Consider the following 19,759-nt stretch of genomic DNA (forward strand, 5'->3'; position numbering starts at 1 on the left):
TACCTACCTCTTCACAGATCTTCCTTCCTGAACAAATATATGGAAGATAAAAGCACTAAGTGGTTAACTTCACAGCTGAGAATTATTTATGCATGATATTAGGATGCAGATAATTTATCTGACTTTGAAGGTATTTTCTCATTTTGGTGAGTTGAGCTGTGCACTAAAGACAAAGGCTGACATGTAGAGTTGGAAAAGCATCTGTGGTGCTGGAGTACAATCACCTGTCCTGAGGGTAGGGAACATGAAAATTTGACAGCAGCAATTCAGGGATCAATGTGTGAGACGCAATATATGCCACTCATGAACTTCACCTACAAAAATGCAAAGAGTAACCATGGCAGCTATTATTTTTAATATATTTTTTCCAACTACAACACAGTGCATGCATTTTTTTCCAGACAAAGAGGCTATGACAAAGAGGAATAATCCTCTACATCCACATCCATCCAAACAAATATACAGAACCTGCCTATTATTTCATTCACACCAACTAGAAGTGTATGATACAGCACCTTGATAAAGCTGTGAGTGTCTGATCATTTAAAAAATAAATAATAAAAAATAAGTATTACACCTACCACAGCAATTATTACAATTTTATCCTGCATCTGAACATATACAATAAATAGCATTGGGTTAACTCTACTTAAAATGTGCATTAGTATTTATTGTCCTACAGAACAAATTCTGCAATCCCCTGTCACAGATTTCATCTCAGCAATTTCATGTTCTTGAGCTGCCAGGCATGTTGAGTGTGCCTGTCAAACTACAAAAAAATAGTAAATATCCTTCTTCTGCAAAAATTGATCAAGTGGTAACAACCAGGGCTGTAAAAAAAGCCATCTCCATATTAACTGGCAGTGCTAGGTCTTTCATTAAAATCAAACACTCACATACAAGTCACTGATCTTGACAGGTAAGTCTAAAACTACCACATTCAAAATTTCTGGTTATATGAATCACAACTATGTTAAGTAAGAGGTAGGGTAAACTATGGAAAAACTCCAGCCATTATATCTCTGGTCCTTAGGGTCATTACCTGTGCTGAGATCAGAATTAGGAAAGAGTTCTAGAACTATCCAAAACTGAAAAAATGTCAAAAGAAAAATTTAAATTCAACATCACGTTGATTTGGAAATAGTAAGGACAGTGCGTGACATGTTAACTTTGACTAGTGTCAGTTAATAATTTCAGAAGAAGCAGTTTATATAGTGTTGTGATTTATTCTTGTCAAAAATCTTGTAACAGCAATGAAAACCTGACTCATGATCTATGTAATACATTAAACATATGCAGATTTTGTTGGTTTGCATTGACTTGTCTTTAGCATCTATTCTCCTTAGCATAGCCTTAGTGATTCACAGATGACACTATTAATTACAAAAGAAGTACGAAACTATACAATTTAAATAAATGCTATAATGTAATTATAAATTAAAAAAATATATTTTCAGTTAATACTGATTTGGGGAAAATAATATTTAAGAAAGAAATTTAATTAAAAAATTAAAAAAAACACTTTTGAACTACAATATAGAATTATTATTTTAAAATTTACCTTCAATTTTAATTTAAGGTAGATTAATTATTGTTAATAATAGTGTATGCAGTCTTAAAAGTTGTTGCATAAAGTTACAACTAAAATCCATTAAGATGCATTACTTCATCACTTAATTGATCATCGAGGACCATGGTGGTTGTGATTCACATTGTGTCCTGGAAAACAGATACATACCACAGAAAAATATATACTGACATGAACTGCTTATTTTGTAAAATATTCTTGGTATAACCTTCAGCTGCTTCGGGTTGGCCTAAACATAGGACTAAGGAGTAGAATTGGAAAGTATGTAATCACAGTTAATTAGAAACATCGTCACTGCAGTATTTCATACTTGTCTATTTTAAGCAGCTACCACCTGAAAATTTCCAAGCAGTTCAGGAACTGTAAGATAAACTACTTTTAGTTTAACTGTGAAAAAAGCTATGTTTTGAACAGGTTATGAAAATGAGAAAAATAAAGGAAAAGAGTATTAAGTGAGGAGGCAAAGATCACAAGAAGTCAAGCTTTAACTTGTGATTATTAGACTTCTGTCTCAAACTTAAGACAATTCTTTTTATTTCCTGACAGCATTATAGAGAAAATAGCCAATCGTTTTTCTCAGAAATGCAGGATCTACTGCAAAATTAGAACAAGACATTTTTCAATAGTAGCTACAATGGAAAGCTCAATAGCTATGCACAGGACTTCATAGATCTGTCAGAATCTATAAAAACCCCACATTTTGGCAGATTAATGTCAAATTTATGCCTTGAGCCAACATGGTTGTCCTCTTTTCAATTCACAATCTAAATTATCCTCCTTAAGGATTTGCCTATGGCTATAATTCCAATTTAATAACTTTCTTCATATGAGTTCTTGTGCACTATAGAATTAGTTTAAAACATCTGAATATATTTCTTTTAGCAGACTTTAACATTTCATGGGCTTCATTTGACCGGTTTCTCTTAACATTATAAAGTGCTGGGGCTATTTAAGATGTTCTGCAGCATAATAGGTTCACAACAATTTCCAGCAAGCATCACAGGCTAAACAGAGAGCAAGAAGAGTTGAATGACAGATTAGAAAAATCTCTGCATTAATAGACTGTTCAGGATAATGTGACAAGCCCAATATCATAATTACTGTTGCCCTTGTAGCTCTCAAATAATTATGTTTCAGATTTTTTTCTAAAAAGAAATGTTTAATTAAAAAAGAATCAAGTCATGAATTTATGTATTTGTAAATCAGAGATACATCATGCAGCTCTGCACTAACTGGTAGCCAGAGTCCAAATCTTTTTTTTTTTTTTTTTTTTTTTTTTGCTTTCTTCATTTTATTTACTTTCAATTCTTTTTGGTGGTAATGAATGAAGTATATAATTACTCTGATTCATCCTGTATCTTTAAATGAAGTTTTGCCCCCCAGAGCACTTCAAAACAATAATTAATAAAATATCAAAAAAGAACAAATTAAAAGCACAACTAAAAATTAAACCTTTAACTTGATATCAAACATGATCAAGAATTGTAAAAATCTCATAAAGATGAATATTATAGAAATGGTTAAGAAATAAAGTCATCTGTACCTGTGTACCAATAGCTACTTATACAGTTCTTACTGAAAAAATATAAAACAGGGAAGAACCAAAAAAGGAGTCCAAATAAACCTAAAGCACCTGTATATGTCTCTCTGAAACTCCTCATTTTAAAGGATGTATATATCCTTCCAATTCTGAAATTACCTAATTTTCAAAATAAATAAATAAATAAATATAGTTAGCATCCTGTTCATTTGCCTGTTTACCCATATTTAATATGAAAACTAACAGCTAAAACTGAGGGCACAAAAATCAGTATTTAATCACTGCCATGAAATCTACACAACTGTCAGGTTCCCACATGATTAACTACATGTACTTTGGTCTGTTTTCCTGTCTCTGTTAATGTCTGTTAACCTGCGCTCTGGAGCAGGGACATGACACCATGCTGTGCACATCCCAGCTCAGCTCCCCAGGGCTCACCCCAATTCCAGGGAACATTTGCTTGGTGCCTTCTTGCACCAAGAAGTACCTCTCTGTCACATAAAGAGGCTGGCTCCAGAGGAACCCAGCTGGGAAATTCATCAGCTGTGTTGGACCAGGAGCCTGAAAGACCTTGGAAACAGAAATAAAAAACTCAAATTTCAATCAGTTTGAAATATATATATATTTTTATCTTTCCCTCCCCTGTGCAAATTTTTATATCAGACTTTTCTTTTTGGTAGGTTCATCTGGCATGTTCATGCAAGGCTTGTTTGCAGGTTCATCTGGCAGCCTGATATTTTGAGCAGCAGGACTATGCCCTGTTAAATCCTACTCAAGACTCAAGGAAACAGAGGTGTACACACACCTTCTCCTCACTGTTTTCACTTGAGACCAAAAAGTCAAGGGGCAAACACAGAAGTGTAAGAAATTAACAGAACTGAAGAATTATGAAGCCAGTTAAGACCTATACCAGATGAAGTGTAATAGATGAAAGAAAGCTTATTTCTTCTTTGAGAACCTGTTCTAGAATTTTACAAAACAGGAAGCGCAAAGGGAGCTCAACTGTGAATGACTTTTTTGTTTATTTGTTTACTACCTTATCATGCTCCATCTCCCTGTGGCTTGATGGCTTTCATTTTGTTTTATTTTTTTTTAATCAAGATTATGTTCAGCCTAAGCTGAAATATTTTGCTCTTTTTGAACTTGATGCAAATCAAAACTAGTGGCACTAAAGTTCAGTAGAAAGGTTAGGAAAAAAATCATTCAGACAGCCTTCAGTTCAATGAGCAGACAACTCCCTGGACAAAATCAAGAAGACAGCTAGCCAAAAGCATCTCTGAAATAATAATTTCTCCAAATTTGTTCTTTTAAGATGTCACCTCTAATCAAATAAAATTGAACTTTGATATTCTGTTATTGATACTCTTAGACTAAGTTCCATTCAATGTTACTTGTTCTAAAACACCCATTAATATTCTATCCAACTTTAAACATGCTTTGGGCAAAGGCAGAGAAAAAGGATAAACAAGGCAAGGACTCTCTGTGCTTCTGACTGAATGCTACATAAAGTGCAAATAATATGGCTGAACAGACATTTTTAAATAAGCTTTGATTTCGGACACAAAGCCCCAGTACCGGTATAATGAATGAGAAGTCCATTTAACTTCTAGACCTAGCAGATCTCTGAATAAGAAAGTGCACAGTTCAGTAGGCAATTAACTAACCTGTGAAATGATGCTCATTATATGGTCAAAGTGTTACTTCTTCTGGAAAACGAGCAGGTCACCAACCAACTACCTTGATCAGATACACCCAGGAATTAGAATGGATATTTTGTGTTCACACTCGATTAGCATTTGAGATCCTCTTTCTCTAAACACTTTCTGCAGGACTGCATGTGCCAAATTCCTACTGTAGCTCAAGCTATTATGCAAAGACCTGAGAGTACTATTTCCATCTGGCTCTGCCAAATGGAAATTTGGTCTACCAACAGCACTGAAGATGACATTATTTTCCTCAGACTATTAAATAACTCTCAGAATCAAAAAATAAATATTTTGAAGTTGAGTTCTAGTGTTACATTGCCCACTATGAAGAACTGTTAGAATAAATAACCAGACTTAGTTTTGTTCCTGAAGTATTTTATGAAACTTCAGGTCTATTTAGATGGATTGCAACAAATTTGTATTCATTATTAAAACAATGAAAACTAAAGTCTGTGGATTATACTAAAGTTTGGATGCTTTAGTTTGGGATGCTAATAAGTAAAGGAGGAAACACTCCAAATATATTAAAGTGGAATTAAAAGAAACTACAATAGAGAGGTAAAAGGCACATTTTGACTACCTACTGTAGATTCCTAATTCAGCAGACTACCAGTTAATACGTACATGGTTCAGAATATGAATTCACAGGCTCATTCGCAGCTAACCTAAAGCAACCACAAAATTGCTATTAATTTCCCTCTCCAATGTTTTAATGGTACTTTACTAATCTGTTAAGTGAGCTAGTACAAGATACTAGGTGGAGGGATGTGTATGAACTAGGGCATAACTTAGTGTAGCAATAATTATCTCAGTACCTTTACAATTCAGAGGGCCTGAGATCACATCTGAATATGCAAAAAATAACAGACCTGAAACATTTATCCTCTAATATCAGTTAATAGACTGTCTCTGTCTACAAGAGGATTTAGCCATTATTCATCTCATGTAAGGAATTAGGCTATTGTGCAGAAAGGGAATGCAAGATCTGTACTCATACATACTCTGAGTGAGCAGTCCACTCCTAAGGACACTCCCTTGTGAGTCAGGGATGCCTCAGTTTTACCTTTATATTTACCTTATCTGAATTCTACTTATCTGAATACTTCAATACCAACTACTTATCCTTCAAGTAAGAAACAGAGTCATCCAAACTCTGTCTCTTCCCACTACCCATGAAAAAAATGTCATAAGGAAAGTAAACAATTGCTTTGGACAAGCTGCTGCCACCAAAATGTGTTTTAAAGCAAACAAACAGAAGACTGAGAAAATGTGACAACAAAGGACTTGGGTTAGACACACAGCATGGGAGATTCTGCTCTGGGAGGTAAAGATCAGAGGAAGGGTGTAACGTCATTATAATCTGGACAGCTTTGTGGCACATTTACCATTTGGATAGAAAACCCTGAAAGCCAGATCTCTCATGGTTCTGCCGTGAAGGAATTGATGGGATTAAGAAGGAATGTAATTACCTGAGTAGTTTGGTATGAACACTCAGAAAAAGCCTTTGGTTACAGCAGATTGAAAGCATCATATTTTCTGATTAGCAGGATCATGAAAATTAGAGTAAGAATTCATATTCTTGCATGTTTTGAAGTCTGTCATTTTTTTTCATCCTGCTCCCTAGAGCCATGCTGGCTATTCCTCCTTCTTCTTCAGATTAATGATCACCCAAAGCTGAGTGTCCCCATAGGTATGAGCAGGTTGGAAAAAGCTGCTTTTTTTTTTTTTTTTTCTTTCACATGTTGCTTATTCATATAAAGAATGCTTATTTCAGTAAACATTCACTTCCACTTCTGATCTTTGCCAACCACATTAAACTGGAGGGAAAACCATTCATTCCTAGTCTATCAGCTACATTTTGGGATTGACACTGTATTGCTTGACAGAGACAGTCACTGCAACCTGAGCTGCAAATTCAGAACTGTACCTAAATGCCTAAAAAGGGGGAGAGAAAAAAGGAGGCATTAAGTACAAAAAATAAATGACTTTGCTTCTATACACAGCATTTTCAAAGTATCTACATGAATAGATCCTCTATGGTTCTCATAGGTTTTGAAAAAAAAATAATAAACCAAAAAACACAAACAAACAAACAAACAAAAAAAAAACCCACAAAGCTCTTAGGATAGCTGTCAGAAAACCAGTCTTACAGTGTGAGCCTTGAAGAGTACAACATAACTCAGCAAAACAAAAGTTGAAAGGTGCCTTGATTGCTATATATATAATATATATAATTTTAGTTGTAGCAGGGGTGTTGAAATTGTGTTTGTACAAAGATATGGAAGATGCAAGGTTTGTAGGTCAGTAACTTCATTAGGCCAGATGGCATAGCCCAAAAAGGTGCACAAGCTTCTGTGCACACAGGTTTTTCAACAGGTCACTCCAAATAATCAATTTTTCATAGACACTTATTCAGAAAACGTATCTGGGAAAGGGAAACTTTTCAGTCTTACTGACAAAGGCATAGCAAAAGGAAGACTGGCAACTGAAATTAGACAAATGCAACCTTTCCACAACAATGCAATTTCCTAGCACTAAGGGTAATTAAATATTGGAATGGCTTACCAGGGGAGCTGGTGGACTCGCCATTGCTTGGAGCTTTAGGACGAGATTAGATATCATTGTAAAAGAGATGCTTTAATCCAGCTTCTGGAAGTTCTCAACATGCCCATAACACTTGCAGCTCTGCATTAAGACAATGACTATAATCAAATCTCGTACTTTAGGGTTTCAGCTGATCAACTGCAAGGGTTATAAAGAATTTATTTTCCCCTTGAAATAAAAAAACAAACTTTTTGGTGTGTTTTGTATCCTGATCTGTCTCTGAAGTAACAGAGATTGCCCACATCTATGGAAAACACAGGGAGAGCTGATGTAGTGGCCAGTGGTGATAGGGAAAGTATTTTTTCTTAGTCCAAGCAGTCATATCCTAATGTGAGCTCACTTTGTTTGAATTTGAAGCCATCTGGATGCAAACCACCTCTGAACTGGGAACTATGTGATCAGGTCAGTGCAGACCAGGGTTAATCTGTGTGCCCAGCTAAGGGCTTGGCATTTGTTCCCACACAACACTGTGCTAATGCAACTACGTGACTTTTGGAAAAGAGCCGCTTCATGCTTGGCCACTGCAGAGCACTGGCAGAGGGTCAAATGAAAAACTATTGGCTTACCATACCCTTAGAGGTCTTGTTAATAAATCTTATTGGACTGGCTCAAAGGGAGTGCTTTCCCCAAGATGAGATAAATAGAAATCTCAATTGAATTTGTTTTGTGTTTGTTCAGCATGAGATCCAAATCATATGTTAATACTCTAAGATCATCTGGGCATATCTCATCTAATTAACTCCTTGATATTTAAGAAGTGTAACTAACACCTTGATCTCTTTTGTCTCCTAAAAATTAACACATTTTAGCCTAAATGATTATAATACTTATGCACAGGTATCAGGATGGATTTAGTGGTCTGTGATTTCCATTATAACTAGACACCCAGGCATCCTTTTTGGTGTTTCATTTAGTTATGTCTGAAACTACACAATCTTCACTATTTTAGCAGAATACTGTCATGACTTAATTATTAAAGGCAAGTAAAGCTGAAGACAAGACAGGACATTCTGCTACTATTATAGTTTTGTGTGAAAAGAGTATGTCTCAAGTCTGTCAAACAAAGCAGAAAATGAGAAATGGTTCTTCTAGTGATTTCTGTGAGTTGCACAGTGGCATGTTCACTCTGTGAGTCTCCAAGTGAAGATCTATTTAAGTCAAATCTGCATTTCCAGGCTTTTATTCTTCACAGCTACCTACATGTATAGTATTCTTCTGCATCCCTTTGTGACAGAGTTAGATTCAAAGATATTTCTGTCTGTGCAAACCAATGGGCCATTTGATGGAGCTGTGCACAGCTACACCTGCAATATAATGCAGGAATATAATTCTCCTATCCTCTAATTTAGGACATTTTCCATATAGAATAAAGATTTCTCTTTCCCATATTTCTGTAGTATACATATTAGTGTAAGGCTCTGTTGCCAGGATTGGTCATGATCATTATGTTAGAACAGCTGTATTTTGAAGTAAGAATTTGACACACCATGATAGCACTATCTGGTATCATAAAATGCTTATGTAAAAATAAATAAATAAATAAATAAATAAATAACAAAAGCAGACTCAATTTAAAAAAAAGAAAAAGGGGTGGGGGGAGAGATGCACTCATGCTTCTCCTCTCAATGTCTCTCTTGGTGACACATGCATATTTGACAGTAATCATGAAGATCAGATTTATATGTTAAGCAGTACATTATTCCATGAGCATCCTCACTCAAACCAAACCAGACTACTCAGAATAAGAGTCTCCTCAGCTGGGATGAAAATGGCAAAATCTGCACTTACAGAGTTCTGATTTCTCAAACAGACATCATTTGATCTGTTGCTGTATTTGAGTACAAATAGCCCTGGCAGACTGTACTGAGATCTGGTCCACACTGCAAACAAATGTCATGATGAACTTCTAAATTTTTTTTTTTTGATCATTTGTTCTACTGAGATTCTTACAGCATACCCAATGCCCATAGTGCAGAGACATTTGGAAAACCTCAGATACAGCTACTGTCCCATTATTTTTATAGACTACTGTTTTAAAGGGCAACTGAAGGAGGAATATCATATTATGCAGTAGACAAATTAGAAGCTAATTATATAATAAAGACCAATAATTTTGTAATGACAAATACCATCACAAATTTTGTTTTGAAAACTCATTGGAAAAATAAAATTATGCCTTAGTTTTTACAACCTGTTCATGTCAAGGAAATTCAAGAGAGAATTTTGAGTACAGGAAGCATCTGCATGTTTGCAAACCATGGGACTTGCCTTATCAAAAAGAGTGCTCATTTATGTTCTTCCTATCCACAACTTTGACTCAAGAAACACAGAAATTCACATTATCACTGAGCATCAAATTCTCCCTTCTTGTATTTCTGCTGAAAAATTTCCAACTCAAAATTTTTGAATTTTTAAGTCATTATAGGTGCAAGAATCTGAAGTTTTTAATTAACTGAGTGGACAGGTTTTAAAGTTAATTTCCACGCAGCATAAAAAATAAAAAATAAAAAAAAAGGATGTGTACAGCAGTAGAATGATGAGAATAAACATAACTGCATTATCCTCCTCTGTTCTGATTCTCTACTGAAAAGTATGCTCTTGCTGTTCAGAACCTGTTTCCTATACATTTCTAGTAAAAGAACTTGAAACTGCCTTATAATTCTTGAATTCTTAATGGCTTTGCTTAGCCATTATAAGGTGTTTCTTATTCATTCTTGCAGAATCACATGCCAGTTTGAATAAACTTATAAAATTTTCATTAGAATTTGATATTTTGCATCATTGCTTTTACCCCCTTGGTTGGTTTAAGATTAAATATGCTACAGTTAACAGGTTTAACAAGTTAAAGCAGGTTTTCAACTCTAATTTTAAAACTAGTACATGTAATATCTCTCTTCTACATTTATCTGAAATTTAAAAAAAAACAACTATCAACACAATTTTGACATAACAAAATGCTATAAGAATCACACCAATAAAAATTTAATCCCCCCAAATAAACTGAATAAACTCATTTTAAAACATGACATTAACATAATCTAATCTAACTGTCCACGTTACCTGGAAATGCATGCCCTGTTAGAGAATCCAAATCTGAAATTAAAACAATGAAAAAATAATCTTTAATTTAATATTAAAAAAAAACAAATCCACAATCAAATCTGGCACCAAATATCACATTATCAGCATCAAATTTGAATCAAATATATGAAAAACAAAAATAGCACACATCATTAGAATATGGAGTTTTCTCTCTCCATAGTTTAGCACAGATGTAAAATAGGAGGTAGCACTGAAAGTTCTGAACATTATGAGAAGCTAATTTACTTTACTATTATAAGACAGACAATGATTTTTGACAATTTTACACTTTTTTAATGAACCTGCACTTTCAGAAGCTTATATCATGAGTATAAGCACTTGTTCTAAGGTTGTACATATGAGTAATAATTAGAAATCTGCTGAAAGCTCTTTAAATCATACATTTTGAAAGGAAGATTTTCTTTCTTGACTGTAGCAAGTAACAGACCTCATTTTGTCTATCCTACTGCTCATTCTTTCAGAATTTTTCCCCAAACTACCTGTTTTAAAAACATGAATGTAAAAGAAAAAAGAACTGGAGGTATCCCTGCTGACCCCAAAAAGCATAAATTAGAACTTCACTAGTTGACCTCACCTGAAGAGAGAGCAGGTAGGCACACCAGTAACACCAGTACAGCTCCTCCCCAGCTCACACTGGGGCCAGAATTGCAGCTTTGCAGTACACTGCCCCACTTGGGAAAGTGCCTTGTTCTTAACAGAGACATATTTAGTAACTTTGAGGAGTTATACCCAGAGATTCACTTTTAAATCTACAGCCAGAACTAAAAGAGTTGTTAGTTCTCATAAGGTATGGTCACAATATCAGCTAGGATTGATATTTCATAACAAAGGTATAAGACTAATTCTTCGAGACACGCATCCAAAGAAACTTTGTTAGGTGGTGTACTTACATGGAAACCAAGCTCTGGAGCCAGGAGCAGCCCACCAATAACCAATTGGCTTACCAAGACAGGATAAAGTATGTGTGACCTTCAGACTCTGCTCCTTCCCATCTCACAAGTGGGACGGAAGAGGGATGCAGTTGCTGGATTCTCTTGGGAGAGCACAACAGGCAGATCATGTCTTACCAATCTAACCTAGACATGAGCTCACTTGACTTTTATAGGAATTGAATGTACTATGTGGAAAAAAGTAACTGGGCAACCTATACATTTTTTTAGAAACTTCTTGTACCATTTTTAAACTGTCATGGTTTGGCTGGAATAGTCAATTTTCTTCATAGCAGTTTCTATGATTCTATATTTGGGATTTTTGATGAAAATAATTGTTTCAGTTGTTGCAGAGCAGTGCTCACACAGAGCCAAGGACTTTTCTGCTCCTCGTGCTGACCTGCCAGCGCGGAGGCTGGGGGTGCACCATGAGCTGGGAGGGGACACAGCCAGGACAGCTGGCCCAGGATGGCCAAAGGGATGTCCCATAGCACATGGGCAACTGCTGGGGGAAAGAACAGCTGGGGGAAAGAAGAAGGAAAAGGGGGGGGGGGGGACACGTTGGGAGAGATGGCGTTTGTCTTCCCACTAAACCTTTCTCTGTGATGAGCCCTGCTTTCCTGGGAATGGCTGACACCTGCCTGCTGATGGGAAACAGCAAATTAATTCCTTGTTTGGCTTTGCTTGTGCGTGTGACTTTGTTTTCCCTAGTAAACTGTCTTTATCTCAACCCATGAGTTCTTGTACTTTTACTTTTCCAATTCTCTCCCTCATCACACCTGGCTCCCTAGGAGAGTGAGTGAGTGGCTGCATGGTACTGAGCTGTCTGCCAGCATGAAACCAGCATATAAACTAAATCATCTTAAAAGAATAAATAAATAAATAAATAAATCTGGTTGGAACAATCAGCAGAATCAAGATTCTTGGTTATTGATTGATTCCATAGAAATCCTAAATTTCTTGTAATACAGTTACTGATTCTGAACATCAGTGAGAAAGTATTTGCTGATGAATCCTTTGAGGCAGGGGGGAAGTGTGCTTGGCTGTAATAATTTATAAGTGTTCAAATGAGATAAATTTTCTGAGGCCGAGAACATGCTCAACGTTGTAAGTGAACATGGGGGAAAAACAACTCAAAATGTGATAAATATACTTTCCAAAATCCAAGATAGTGAACACAATGAACTATCTAACACTCAAGCATGTGGGGTCACAAACTTTATCATGTCAAACTTTATCCTAACCTAAGCTGAAAGAAGAACAAATCTCAGCACTTTTCCTTCCAGAGACTGAGATAAAATAATGTTGTGGCTTCATAAAAACACAGATTATGCTTAAATGGAGTAAATGGAGCAGTGAGGTGACTGCTCTCTGTAAGCACTGAGACTGGATGTGGCCATCACACAAATCTGAATCATACCAAACAACCCTGTAATACTTAAATTGTCCAAACTGCTGTCACCATGCAGATGCTGTGGCTGCACATTCTGCCATGGCATTAATGTGTTTGAGAACATCTGTTCTGTATCATTTTACTCATGCAAGTGTTCCAATGTAAAATGTTAAAAACCTAGGAAGACAAACATGAAAAAAAAAAAAAAAAGCCTACCTATACCAGTAGAAAAATATCTACCCAGACACTGGGACTTAAAAGAAAAACAAAAACAAGAAAAAGTGGGATTTATTTCTTAAAAGTGAATGAAAATACTGAGACTTGCAGACAAAATCACTACAAAAATGTCATTCTGAAAATAATGTCGATGACTTAATATAAATTATTTAAGCTCTTGTCCCAGCATAAAACAGCACTCCTGTGTAACACTACACATCAAGCTAAATATATTAATTGTAGATGTGTTTGATTTCTTACAAGTTAACCAACACAAGGTGAAAATGAGGTAGTTTTTAACACAAGCACGTGTCCTATGTGAACTGTTAAACAAAATCAGACCTAATTCACTAGCTGAAACCAAGTTTATGGGATATTGAACTCAAAAATCATGGTCCACATAGCCCATTTCCATCACTGCATTTCACTAAGAGTGATATGAGCTGACAAAGCATAGGCAGGCTATGTAAAGTTTCCCATAGAAAGACAAATACAGTGTGCAACATTTCCCTGCTAGACTTCAGTGCATGCAGTTACTGCAGTTACAATGGACTCAAACCTTTGCTGTGACTGAAACAATTGGGGCATTCAGTCTCTGCCATAAGATTTCTTCTACTCTTCTATACTCAAAGAACGGGAGAAAAAACAACATTTCCTGTAATTGTTCTGAAGGCTTTGCAATTTCTTGAACTGATTTTCAATTAAGTCTGGTCAGGTGGAATGCAATTTTCCTCTATTCCATTTATCTAATGAATTGCCCTGATTTTGCATCATCCAATTTTATTTTCATACATAAGACTTTCTAAGCAAAGAGCAGGAATATGAGATGGAAATGGAGAACATGTAAATGAAACACATTTCCATCCCCTTTATAGGGAAAAATAGCCACCATGTCCACAGTAGCAATTAGCAATGAATTGCATTCATGCAATCCATACCTGATTAGTACTATAAATCATATATATAAGTGGAAAGAACAGTCATTTAAAGACAAAGCTGACTTCTAGTTATATTATATAGTATGTTTTTTAAAAAGGGAAAGAGGATGTACTTCTCAGCAGGCTGTATCTTTGGTATGCCACAGTGATTTCATTAGCTCAGGGCAACAGACATTGGAGATGGTACAAGCTTTTCATGCCAATAAGCTAATTGTTTTTTCTTAGCGCTGATTAGCAAAGATGAAGTCCCGTCTATGTTTTGCCTCCAGGGCCCTGTTCCTCCTATTTAAAAACAACATACACTGCACTATCATCCAGTACACAACCTTTGACTTCCACTTGCATGGTACCCTTAGTGCTGTGCTTACAGAAAAATACCAAAGCACAGTGTAGCTGCCTTCTGTGACAACAGTACCACTGACAGGCATCAGGGGAGTATGAACACGAAAGAACTGGGATGGACAGTTTTTAAGTTACAAAGGAGAATATATTTAAGGCACATTTAAGTCACTTAACATTAAAGCCTCTCCATGGGATTGTCAGGTAGATGATGAAATACCAAACTACATCTGGGAACGGGTATGTGCTTATAAAGGTTAGGAGAAGCTCTAAACTAATGCTCTTTCAAAAATAAAACCTTTCTTCTTGCTTCTAAGTGTTTCAGATATACTTCCAGCAAGAACTGAATGGCTCTGCTTTGCTAAGCTTCCGCAGTTGGACTCAACCTTATTTCACTGAAAACCCATAACTGGGCAGCAGAACTTGGGAGCCATGGTGGAAGTGCAGAACACACAGACCATGAATTCTTCAAAGCTTGTCTTCTTTAAACCTGAAGAGAGGTGTGAAGTCCAGCCCCTCATAAAATTGAGGATATGAAGGAGGAGAAATAAACAGGCTGGTCACAAAGAAGAAAGTAAAGAGTTGACATACAGCTGTGGTGGCTAAAGATGTGAGATGGTTTGAATTTTTCACAAGTTGCAACTATAGCTTTGACAATTAGCCCAGTGAAAAACACTGACATATAATTCCTTGTGTTGAATTGGATTGTCAGTTTGGAAGCGTCTGGGTTTAATTTGTCTTTGCCCAAAACTAAAGCCAGTGGCTAAACTAGTAGATAAGCAGTTCTTTGCATTAGCCTCTAGAGGGGGAAACTTCCCTTTCACTTCAGAAATTATGTGCATTATTCACTACAAAGTTATTTGTGAAGGTAAAGCAATTCTTATCCAGTCCCCTTGTCCAGACTGGGATCTGAACTGCTTACATTACCCAGACACTGTGCCCTCAGCCTACTGCAGTAAAACAGTTTTCAGCTCTTGCTTATTTTCATTGATATATTATTGCATTCATTTCCCTTTAATCTTGTTAACAATATAATTATCATATAAATGTGAACATAACCTTTTCTATATGTATTTCCCTGACGATGAAAAAAGGAATGAATTTAAAGATTGCTCTCAGGAATTCATAATCGTACAGTCACCATTTTACAACACCACTGCTCACTTGCATTGCTTGCTGGAACTGGTTTTTACTGTTGGAGATAATTCAAAGAAAAATACAGTGAAACAGATTAACATATTGTTATGAAGGTATAAGATAGCATTGAGAAAAAAAAATGAAACCAAAAACACACACAAAAACTATTTCTCTGATTCAACCTTTAATCTATTTATTAAAATTTGCATCCTATTGAGACAGATAGACCACATGTTAACCAGGATTTAATTTTGCCTGTTTTCTTTTCCATGATATCATTAGGTGTGAGGTTCAAATTTACCATTGAGGTTCAAACCTCAATGGAGGTTTCAATGTGTCAGCAAAGTACCTGAACTTTCATTAGCTTCAATGAAGAAGTAGTTGAGATGCAGTCAATTCATTACACTGAAAGCTAGAAATCAGATTTTGTCAGTGGAAGAGTTAGAACAGCTCTGTTCATTGATAAGATCTCTAATAATTCTAAATAGTGGGAGTTCAGACATCTACTTGCATAACCTTTACTGTACTGTAAGTATTTGGAGCTGGATCTCAACAGGAGAATATCTCTAAGCATGGATTTCTAATCTGAGACATGAGAATAATATGTGAATAATTTGGGCATGGAATTTTAGCTGATCTGCTGTTGGTAAATCTGATAGCTGCAGATCTTTGCATAGCTAGTTAAAATAAGTCCTGAACAAACACACAAACAAAAACAAACAAACAAACAAACAAAAAAAAAAACCCTGTTCTGTCGGCCTCCAAAGCAGAAGTCACTTGCTCCAGGTTCTTAAAATCATGGGATAATTATATAGGATGATGCTTGTAGTCTTAAATTTTGTCTTCTAGTTTAATATTGCAGCAAGAACTTCAACAATAGGCACAAATTGAAACACAGCAGATCCTGTCTAAATATCAGGAATAAGTGAGGGTGGCAGAGCACTGGCACAGGCTGCCCAGAGAGGCTGTGGAGTCTTCTCCTTGGAGATCTTCAAAAGCCACCTGGACATGGTCCTGGGAAGCCTGCTCTGGGTGGCCCTGCTTGAGCAGGGGTTGGACCAAATGGCCTCCAGAGGTCCCTTCCTACCTCAGTCATTCTGTGAAATAATACCAATTTTGGAAAAAAAAAAAAATAATAATAATAATAAAAATGAATGTCTATGTTGTTGTAAATTCCTTTTTCCTGATGTGGGGGTTGAACTGAGAGAGACAGATCACAGCCAATATTTATTAGAAGAGCTTTTTGCTCTTATTAACAGAACCCACCTGCTATCAGAACCCACCTGCAGGTAACCCTCAACACAGCCTATGCACATCTTCACTCACTCAGTTCACCCTTGCACTTGCACACCGATATTTACCCACTGGCACATGGCTGGGTGGCCAACCCCAGCTATTCGTGTCAAGGTGTAGCATCGTACTAACTTCCTGTAACTCCCATACACCTAAGCATCTACAGAAACCACTCACACAAGCTCACACAGAAGGCACTTTTATGGCAATGCAGCCTCTTCCCTCCTGTGCAATATGCTTTAGCAGAAGCAGTGAGTGGCAGAGCTAAAATCCTGTTATTCCAGATGCAAACCTATACAAATATAGGAGTTGTGAAAAATCACAAGAGCTGGTAATACTACCAAAGGCAAAATATCTCTAAACTATTCTATTGAAAACAATATGATAAATGAAGAAAATACACTTCCAGATTTGCTAAAGCATCCTATTAAAACAAAATGCTCTCTTAAAATACAGTTAACTTTTTGGCATCCTCTTCCATTGGTTAACAAGTATTAATTAAATGTATTGTCCTTAGTTTCCTTAGAATAAATTAATTTCTCTGTTCTTGGAACTGTATTTATTATTTTGTCTTAAAATGCCACCACCTTCTGCAAGGAATAGAAGTTCATATTACATTCAGGAAAAAAAAAAAAAAAAAAAGTTACATCCAAAAATATTTGGAATATTGGACAGAGTTGATTGTAAATGTATCTTAAGTCTAATTTGACTTGACTGAGCTCCTTTGGTAGGGTCATAGTGGGTAACATAATTTGGAGGAAAAAAAAAAGGGGGTTATACTGACCCTGGTGAGCTGAACTAGCTTGTGGTCTGCTTGTCTTTCTCAACAACTTCTGTTTTCCTCAGTTCTTTACTCTGCCACACTTAAAAAAAAATAAGAAAAACAACCCCCAATAACAAAACCCATTTCCTTATATTCTGAAAGCCATCATTAATCCATTTTCTCCTTTTGCTCATCTTAAGCAAGCTGCCTGCTTCATGCTTCCCAGTATAATCATGGCCTCGGGACCGCTTTATCCAAACTCAATACAGGGTTTTAAAATAACATCTTAAAATGTGTTGTCAAACCTACAGCTGCATACAGCCATCTCCAGATCTGAACATTAATGCTTTCCAAAGTAACTCTCACCAGGAAACCCAAGAGTACATTACGGCAGAAATTCCAGCCCTGCTTTCCTGCCGTGCTGTGTGCTGTGGTAGCAGCACCCACTCCACTCCGCTGCAGAGATACTTAATTTATGGAGCATTCAGCAGCATTTAGATAGCAGCAATGGAGGACATGTATCACCCGTGGTAAGTGTACTGTAATTTGGAACCCCCCGCAGTTCACCACGGATGCCCTGTGTCAAGCCAGAGGACTACAAGAGGTGTGCTATCCTCACCACTTGTAATAAACCCAGTGCCTTGAGGAAGGCATGCTTTGACTGCCAGTGCTACAGCTCCTAAAGCCTGCTCCAGCCCACAGTGTAAATTTCTAAACCAAACACACACACACACACAAAGTTCCTCAGAAACATCAATAAAAATAATATTTGTACTTTTCCCTTCCACTTGTATAGCTGGTATAGGCATAAAAGATGTGAAAGAATTAATTTCTTGTGGTATATTATTTCTTACCATGTCTACAAACATTTTTAAGCTCAGTAAAACTTTTGAACAATTAAAAACTGACTTTTGAGAAAGGCTTAATTCTAACCAATTTATTTTAAAAACATTTGTAAAGTTGGTGCAGTCAGGCCAAATCTAAAATCTGAACACATCCAGGATCTGTGGTGCTGTGGTTATGCATTACAGCACTATTCTTGAGCTAATAACCTAAGCCTGAACTTCAGGTCTGAGCTGATTTCTATCTCACTGCCTGAAAGGGCAAGTATAACCCTTCCATGTTTGTCTAAAAAAGACCACATGGGCCTTTGTGTTGTATTCCACAACACAATTTCCAAATTATGAGGCTGCTAGCAGACAGCCGTGGGCTACTTACACTCGTTTAACCTTTGAGAAATTGTTACTTGTAGGTGGAGTTTCAGTATCTGACAACAAATAGCTGGTAGAGTTTTGAGTCTAGTTGAATCTGACCTATGCATTCAATCACACTCTATTCCCATGTGAAAAAGTACAATTTTTTTTGCATTAACTTGGAATATATGCATTCCGTGACCACAGAGAAGCAATGACATTATACACATCATGATATAGGGATATCTTGACCTTCAGAAATATCAAGCTATCAAATTTTCCACACCAGAAAACCATGTAACAGATTAAGTAAAAAATATGTTAAATTAAAAACAAAAACAAAAACAAAAACAAAAACAAAAACAAAAAACTCAGCTATTCATACAAATACTGAAAGGTTTATATAATCTTCTGATGAAATTCTGGAGGCAGGCACAATACAATAATAAAAATATGGTTTTCTGAGAAGTAAACTGGAAAATAATATATCTACTCAGTTTTATTTCAGACCCTTTCTAAATCTGCTTTCTGCATGAGGAAGGCAAGAAATCCTGTGAAATGCAACTGTTCCACTTCATGCTGCTATTCATGTCAAACACTCTGACATGTCTTTCAGAAGGTGCTTCCTCATGTCAGATTCTTTCAGTTTATCTTATTATTTCCTTTTTTTTTTTTTTTGGATAGAAATGCCTCTTCTCTGACACTCACTTGTTTTTAGTGACTTTTTTTTTCTTCATTGAAATTTATATAAATGTAAGTTCTTCAATCAGCAACCATTTCTAATCAAAAGATAATTCTCTCTTTTTCACCTCAGCATCAACTTTCCTTCTTCCATCTCGTGTCTGGTTGCTTTCAACTTTGTGCTCAGCTTGTCCTGGTCTTTCATATATCATCCATTATCTTCTGTTGGCCAATCCATGGGTATTCTTTCATGTTCATTCTCCTGTCTTTTTTCCTTTTATTAGATTAAACCAAGCACTTGTTATTCTTTCAAGCTTTTGATGCACTGGCTGGTCCC

At 36.2% G+C, this 19,759-nt stretch overlaps 1 protein-coding gene across 7 annotated transcripts in view; it reads right to left on the reverse strand.

Annotated features, from left to right (window-relative positions):
* Positions 1-19,759, reverse strand: part of DLGAP2 (DLG associated protein 2) — a 474,554-nt gene that overhangs the window by 156,678 nt on the left and 298,117 nt on the right. For 3 of the 7 annotated variants that reach the window (XM_032184994.1, XM_032184992.1, XM_032184993.1), the window contains one exon: positions 10,499-10,531. The exons of 2 other annotated variants lie outside the window; for them this stretch is intronic. In XM_032184994.1, coding sequence (XP_032040885.1) covers positions 10,499-10,531 — 33 coding nt within the window. Of the gene's footprint in view, positions 1-7,399; positions 7,520-10,498; positions 10,532-19,759 lie in introns of all 7 variants that reach the window. 2 more of the 7 variants (XM_032184996.1, XM_032184998.1) reach the window with 2 other exon arrangements.

Source organism: Aythya fuligula, chromosome 3, assembly GCF_009819795.1.
Source record: "Aythya fuligula isolate bAytFul2 chromosome 3, bAytFul2.pri, whole genome shotgun sequence".
In the NCBI taxonomy this organism is placed as follows: Eukaryota; Metazoa; Chordata; class Aves; order Anseriformes; family Anatidae; genus Aythya; species Aythya fuligula.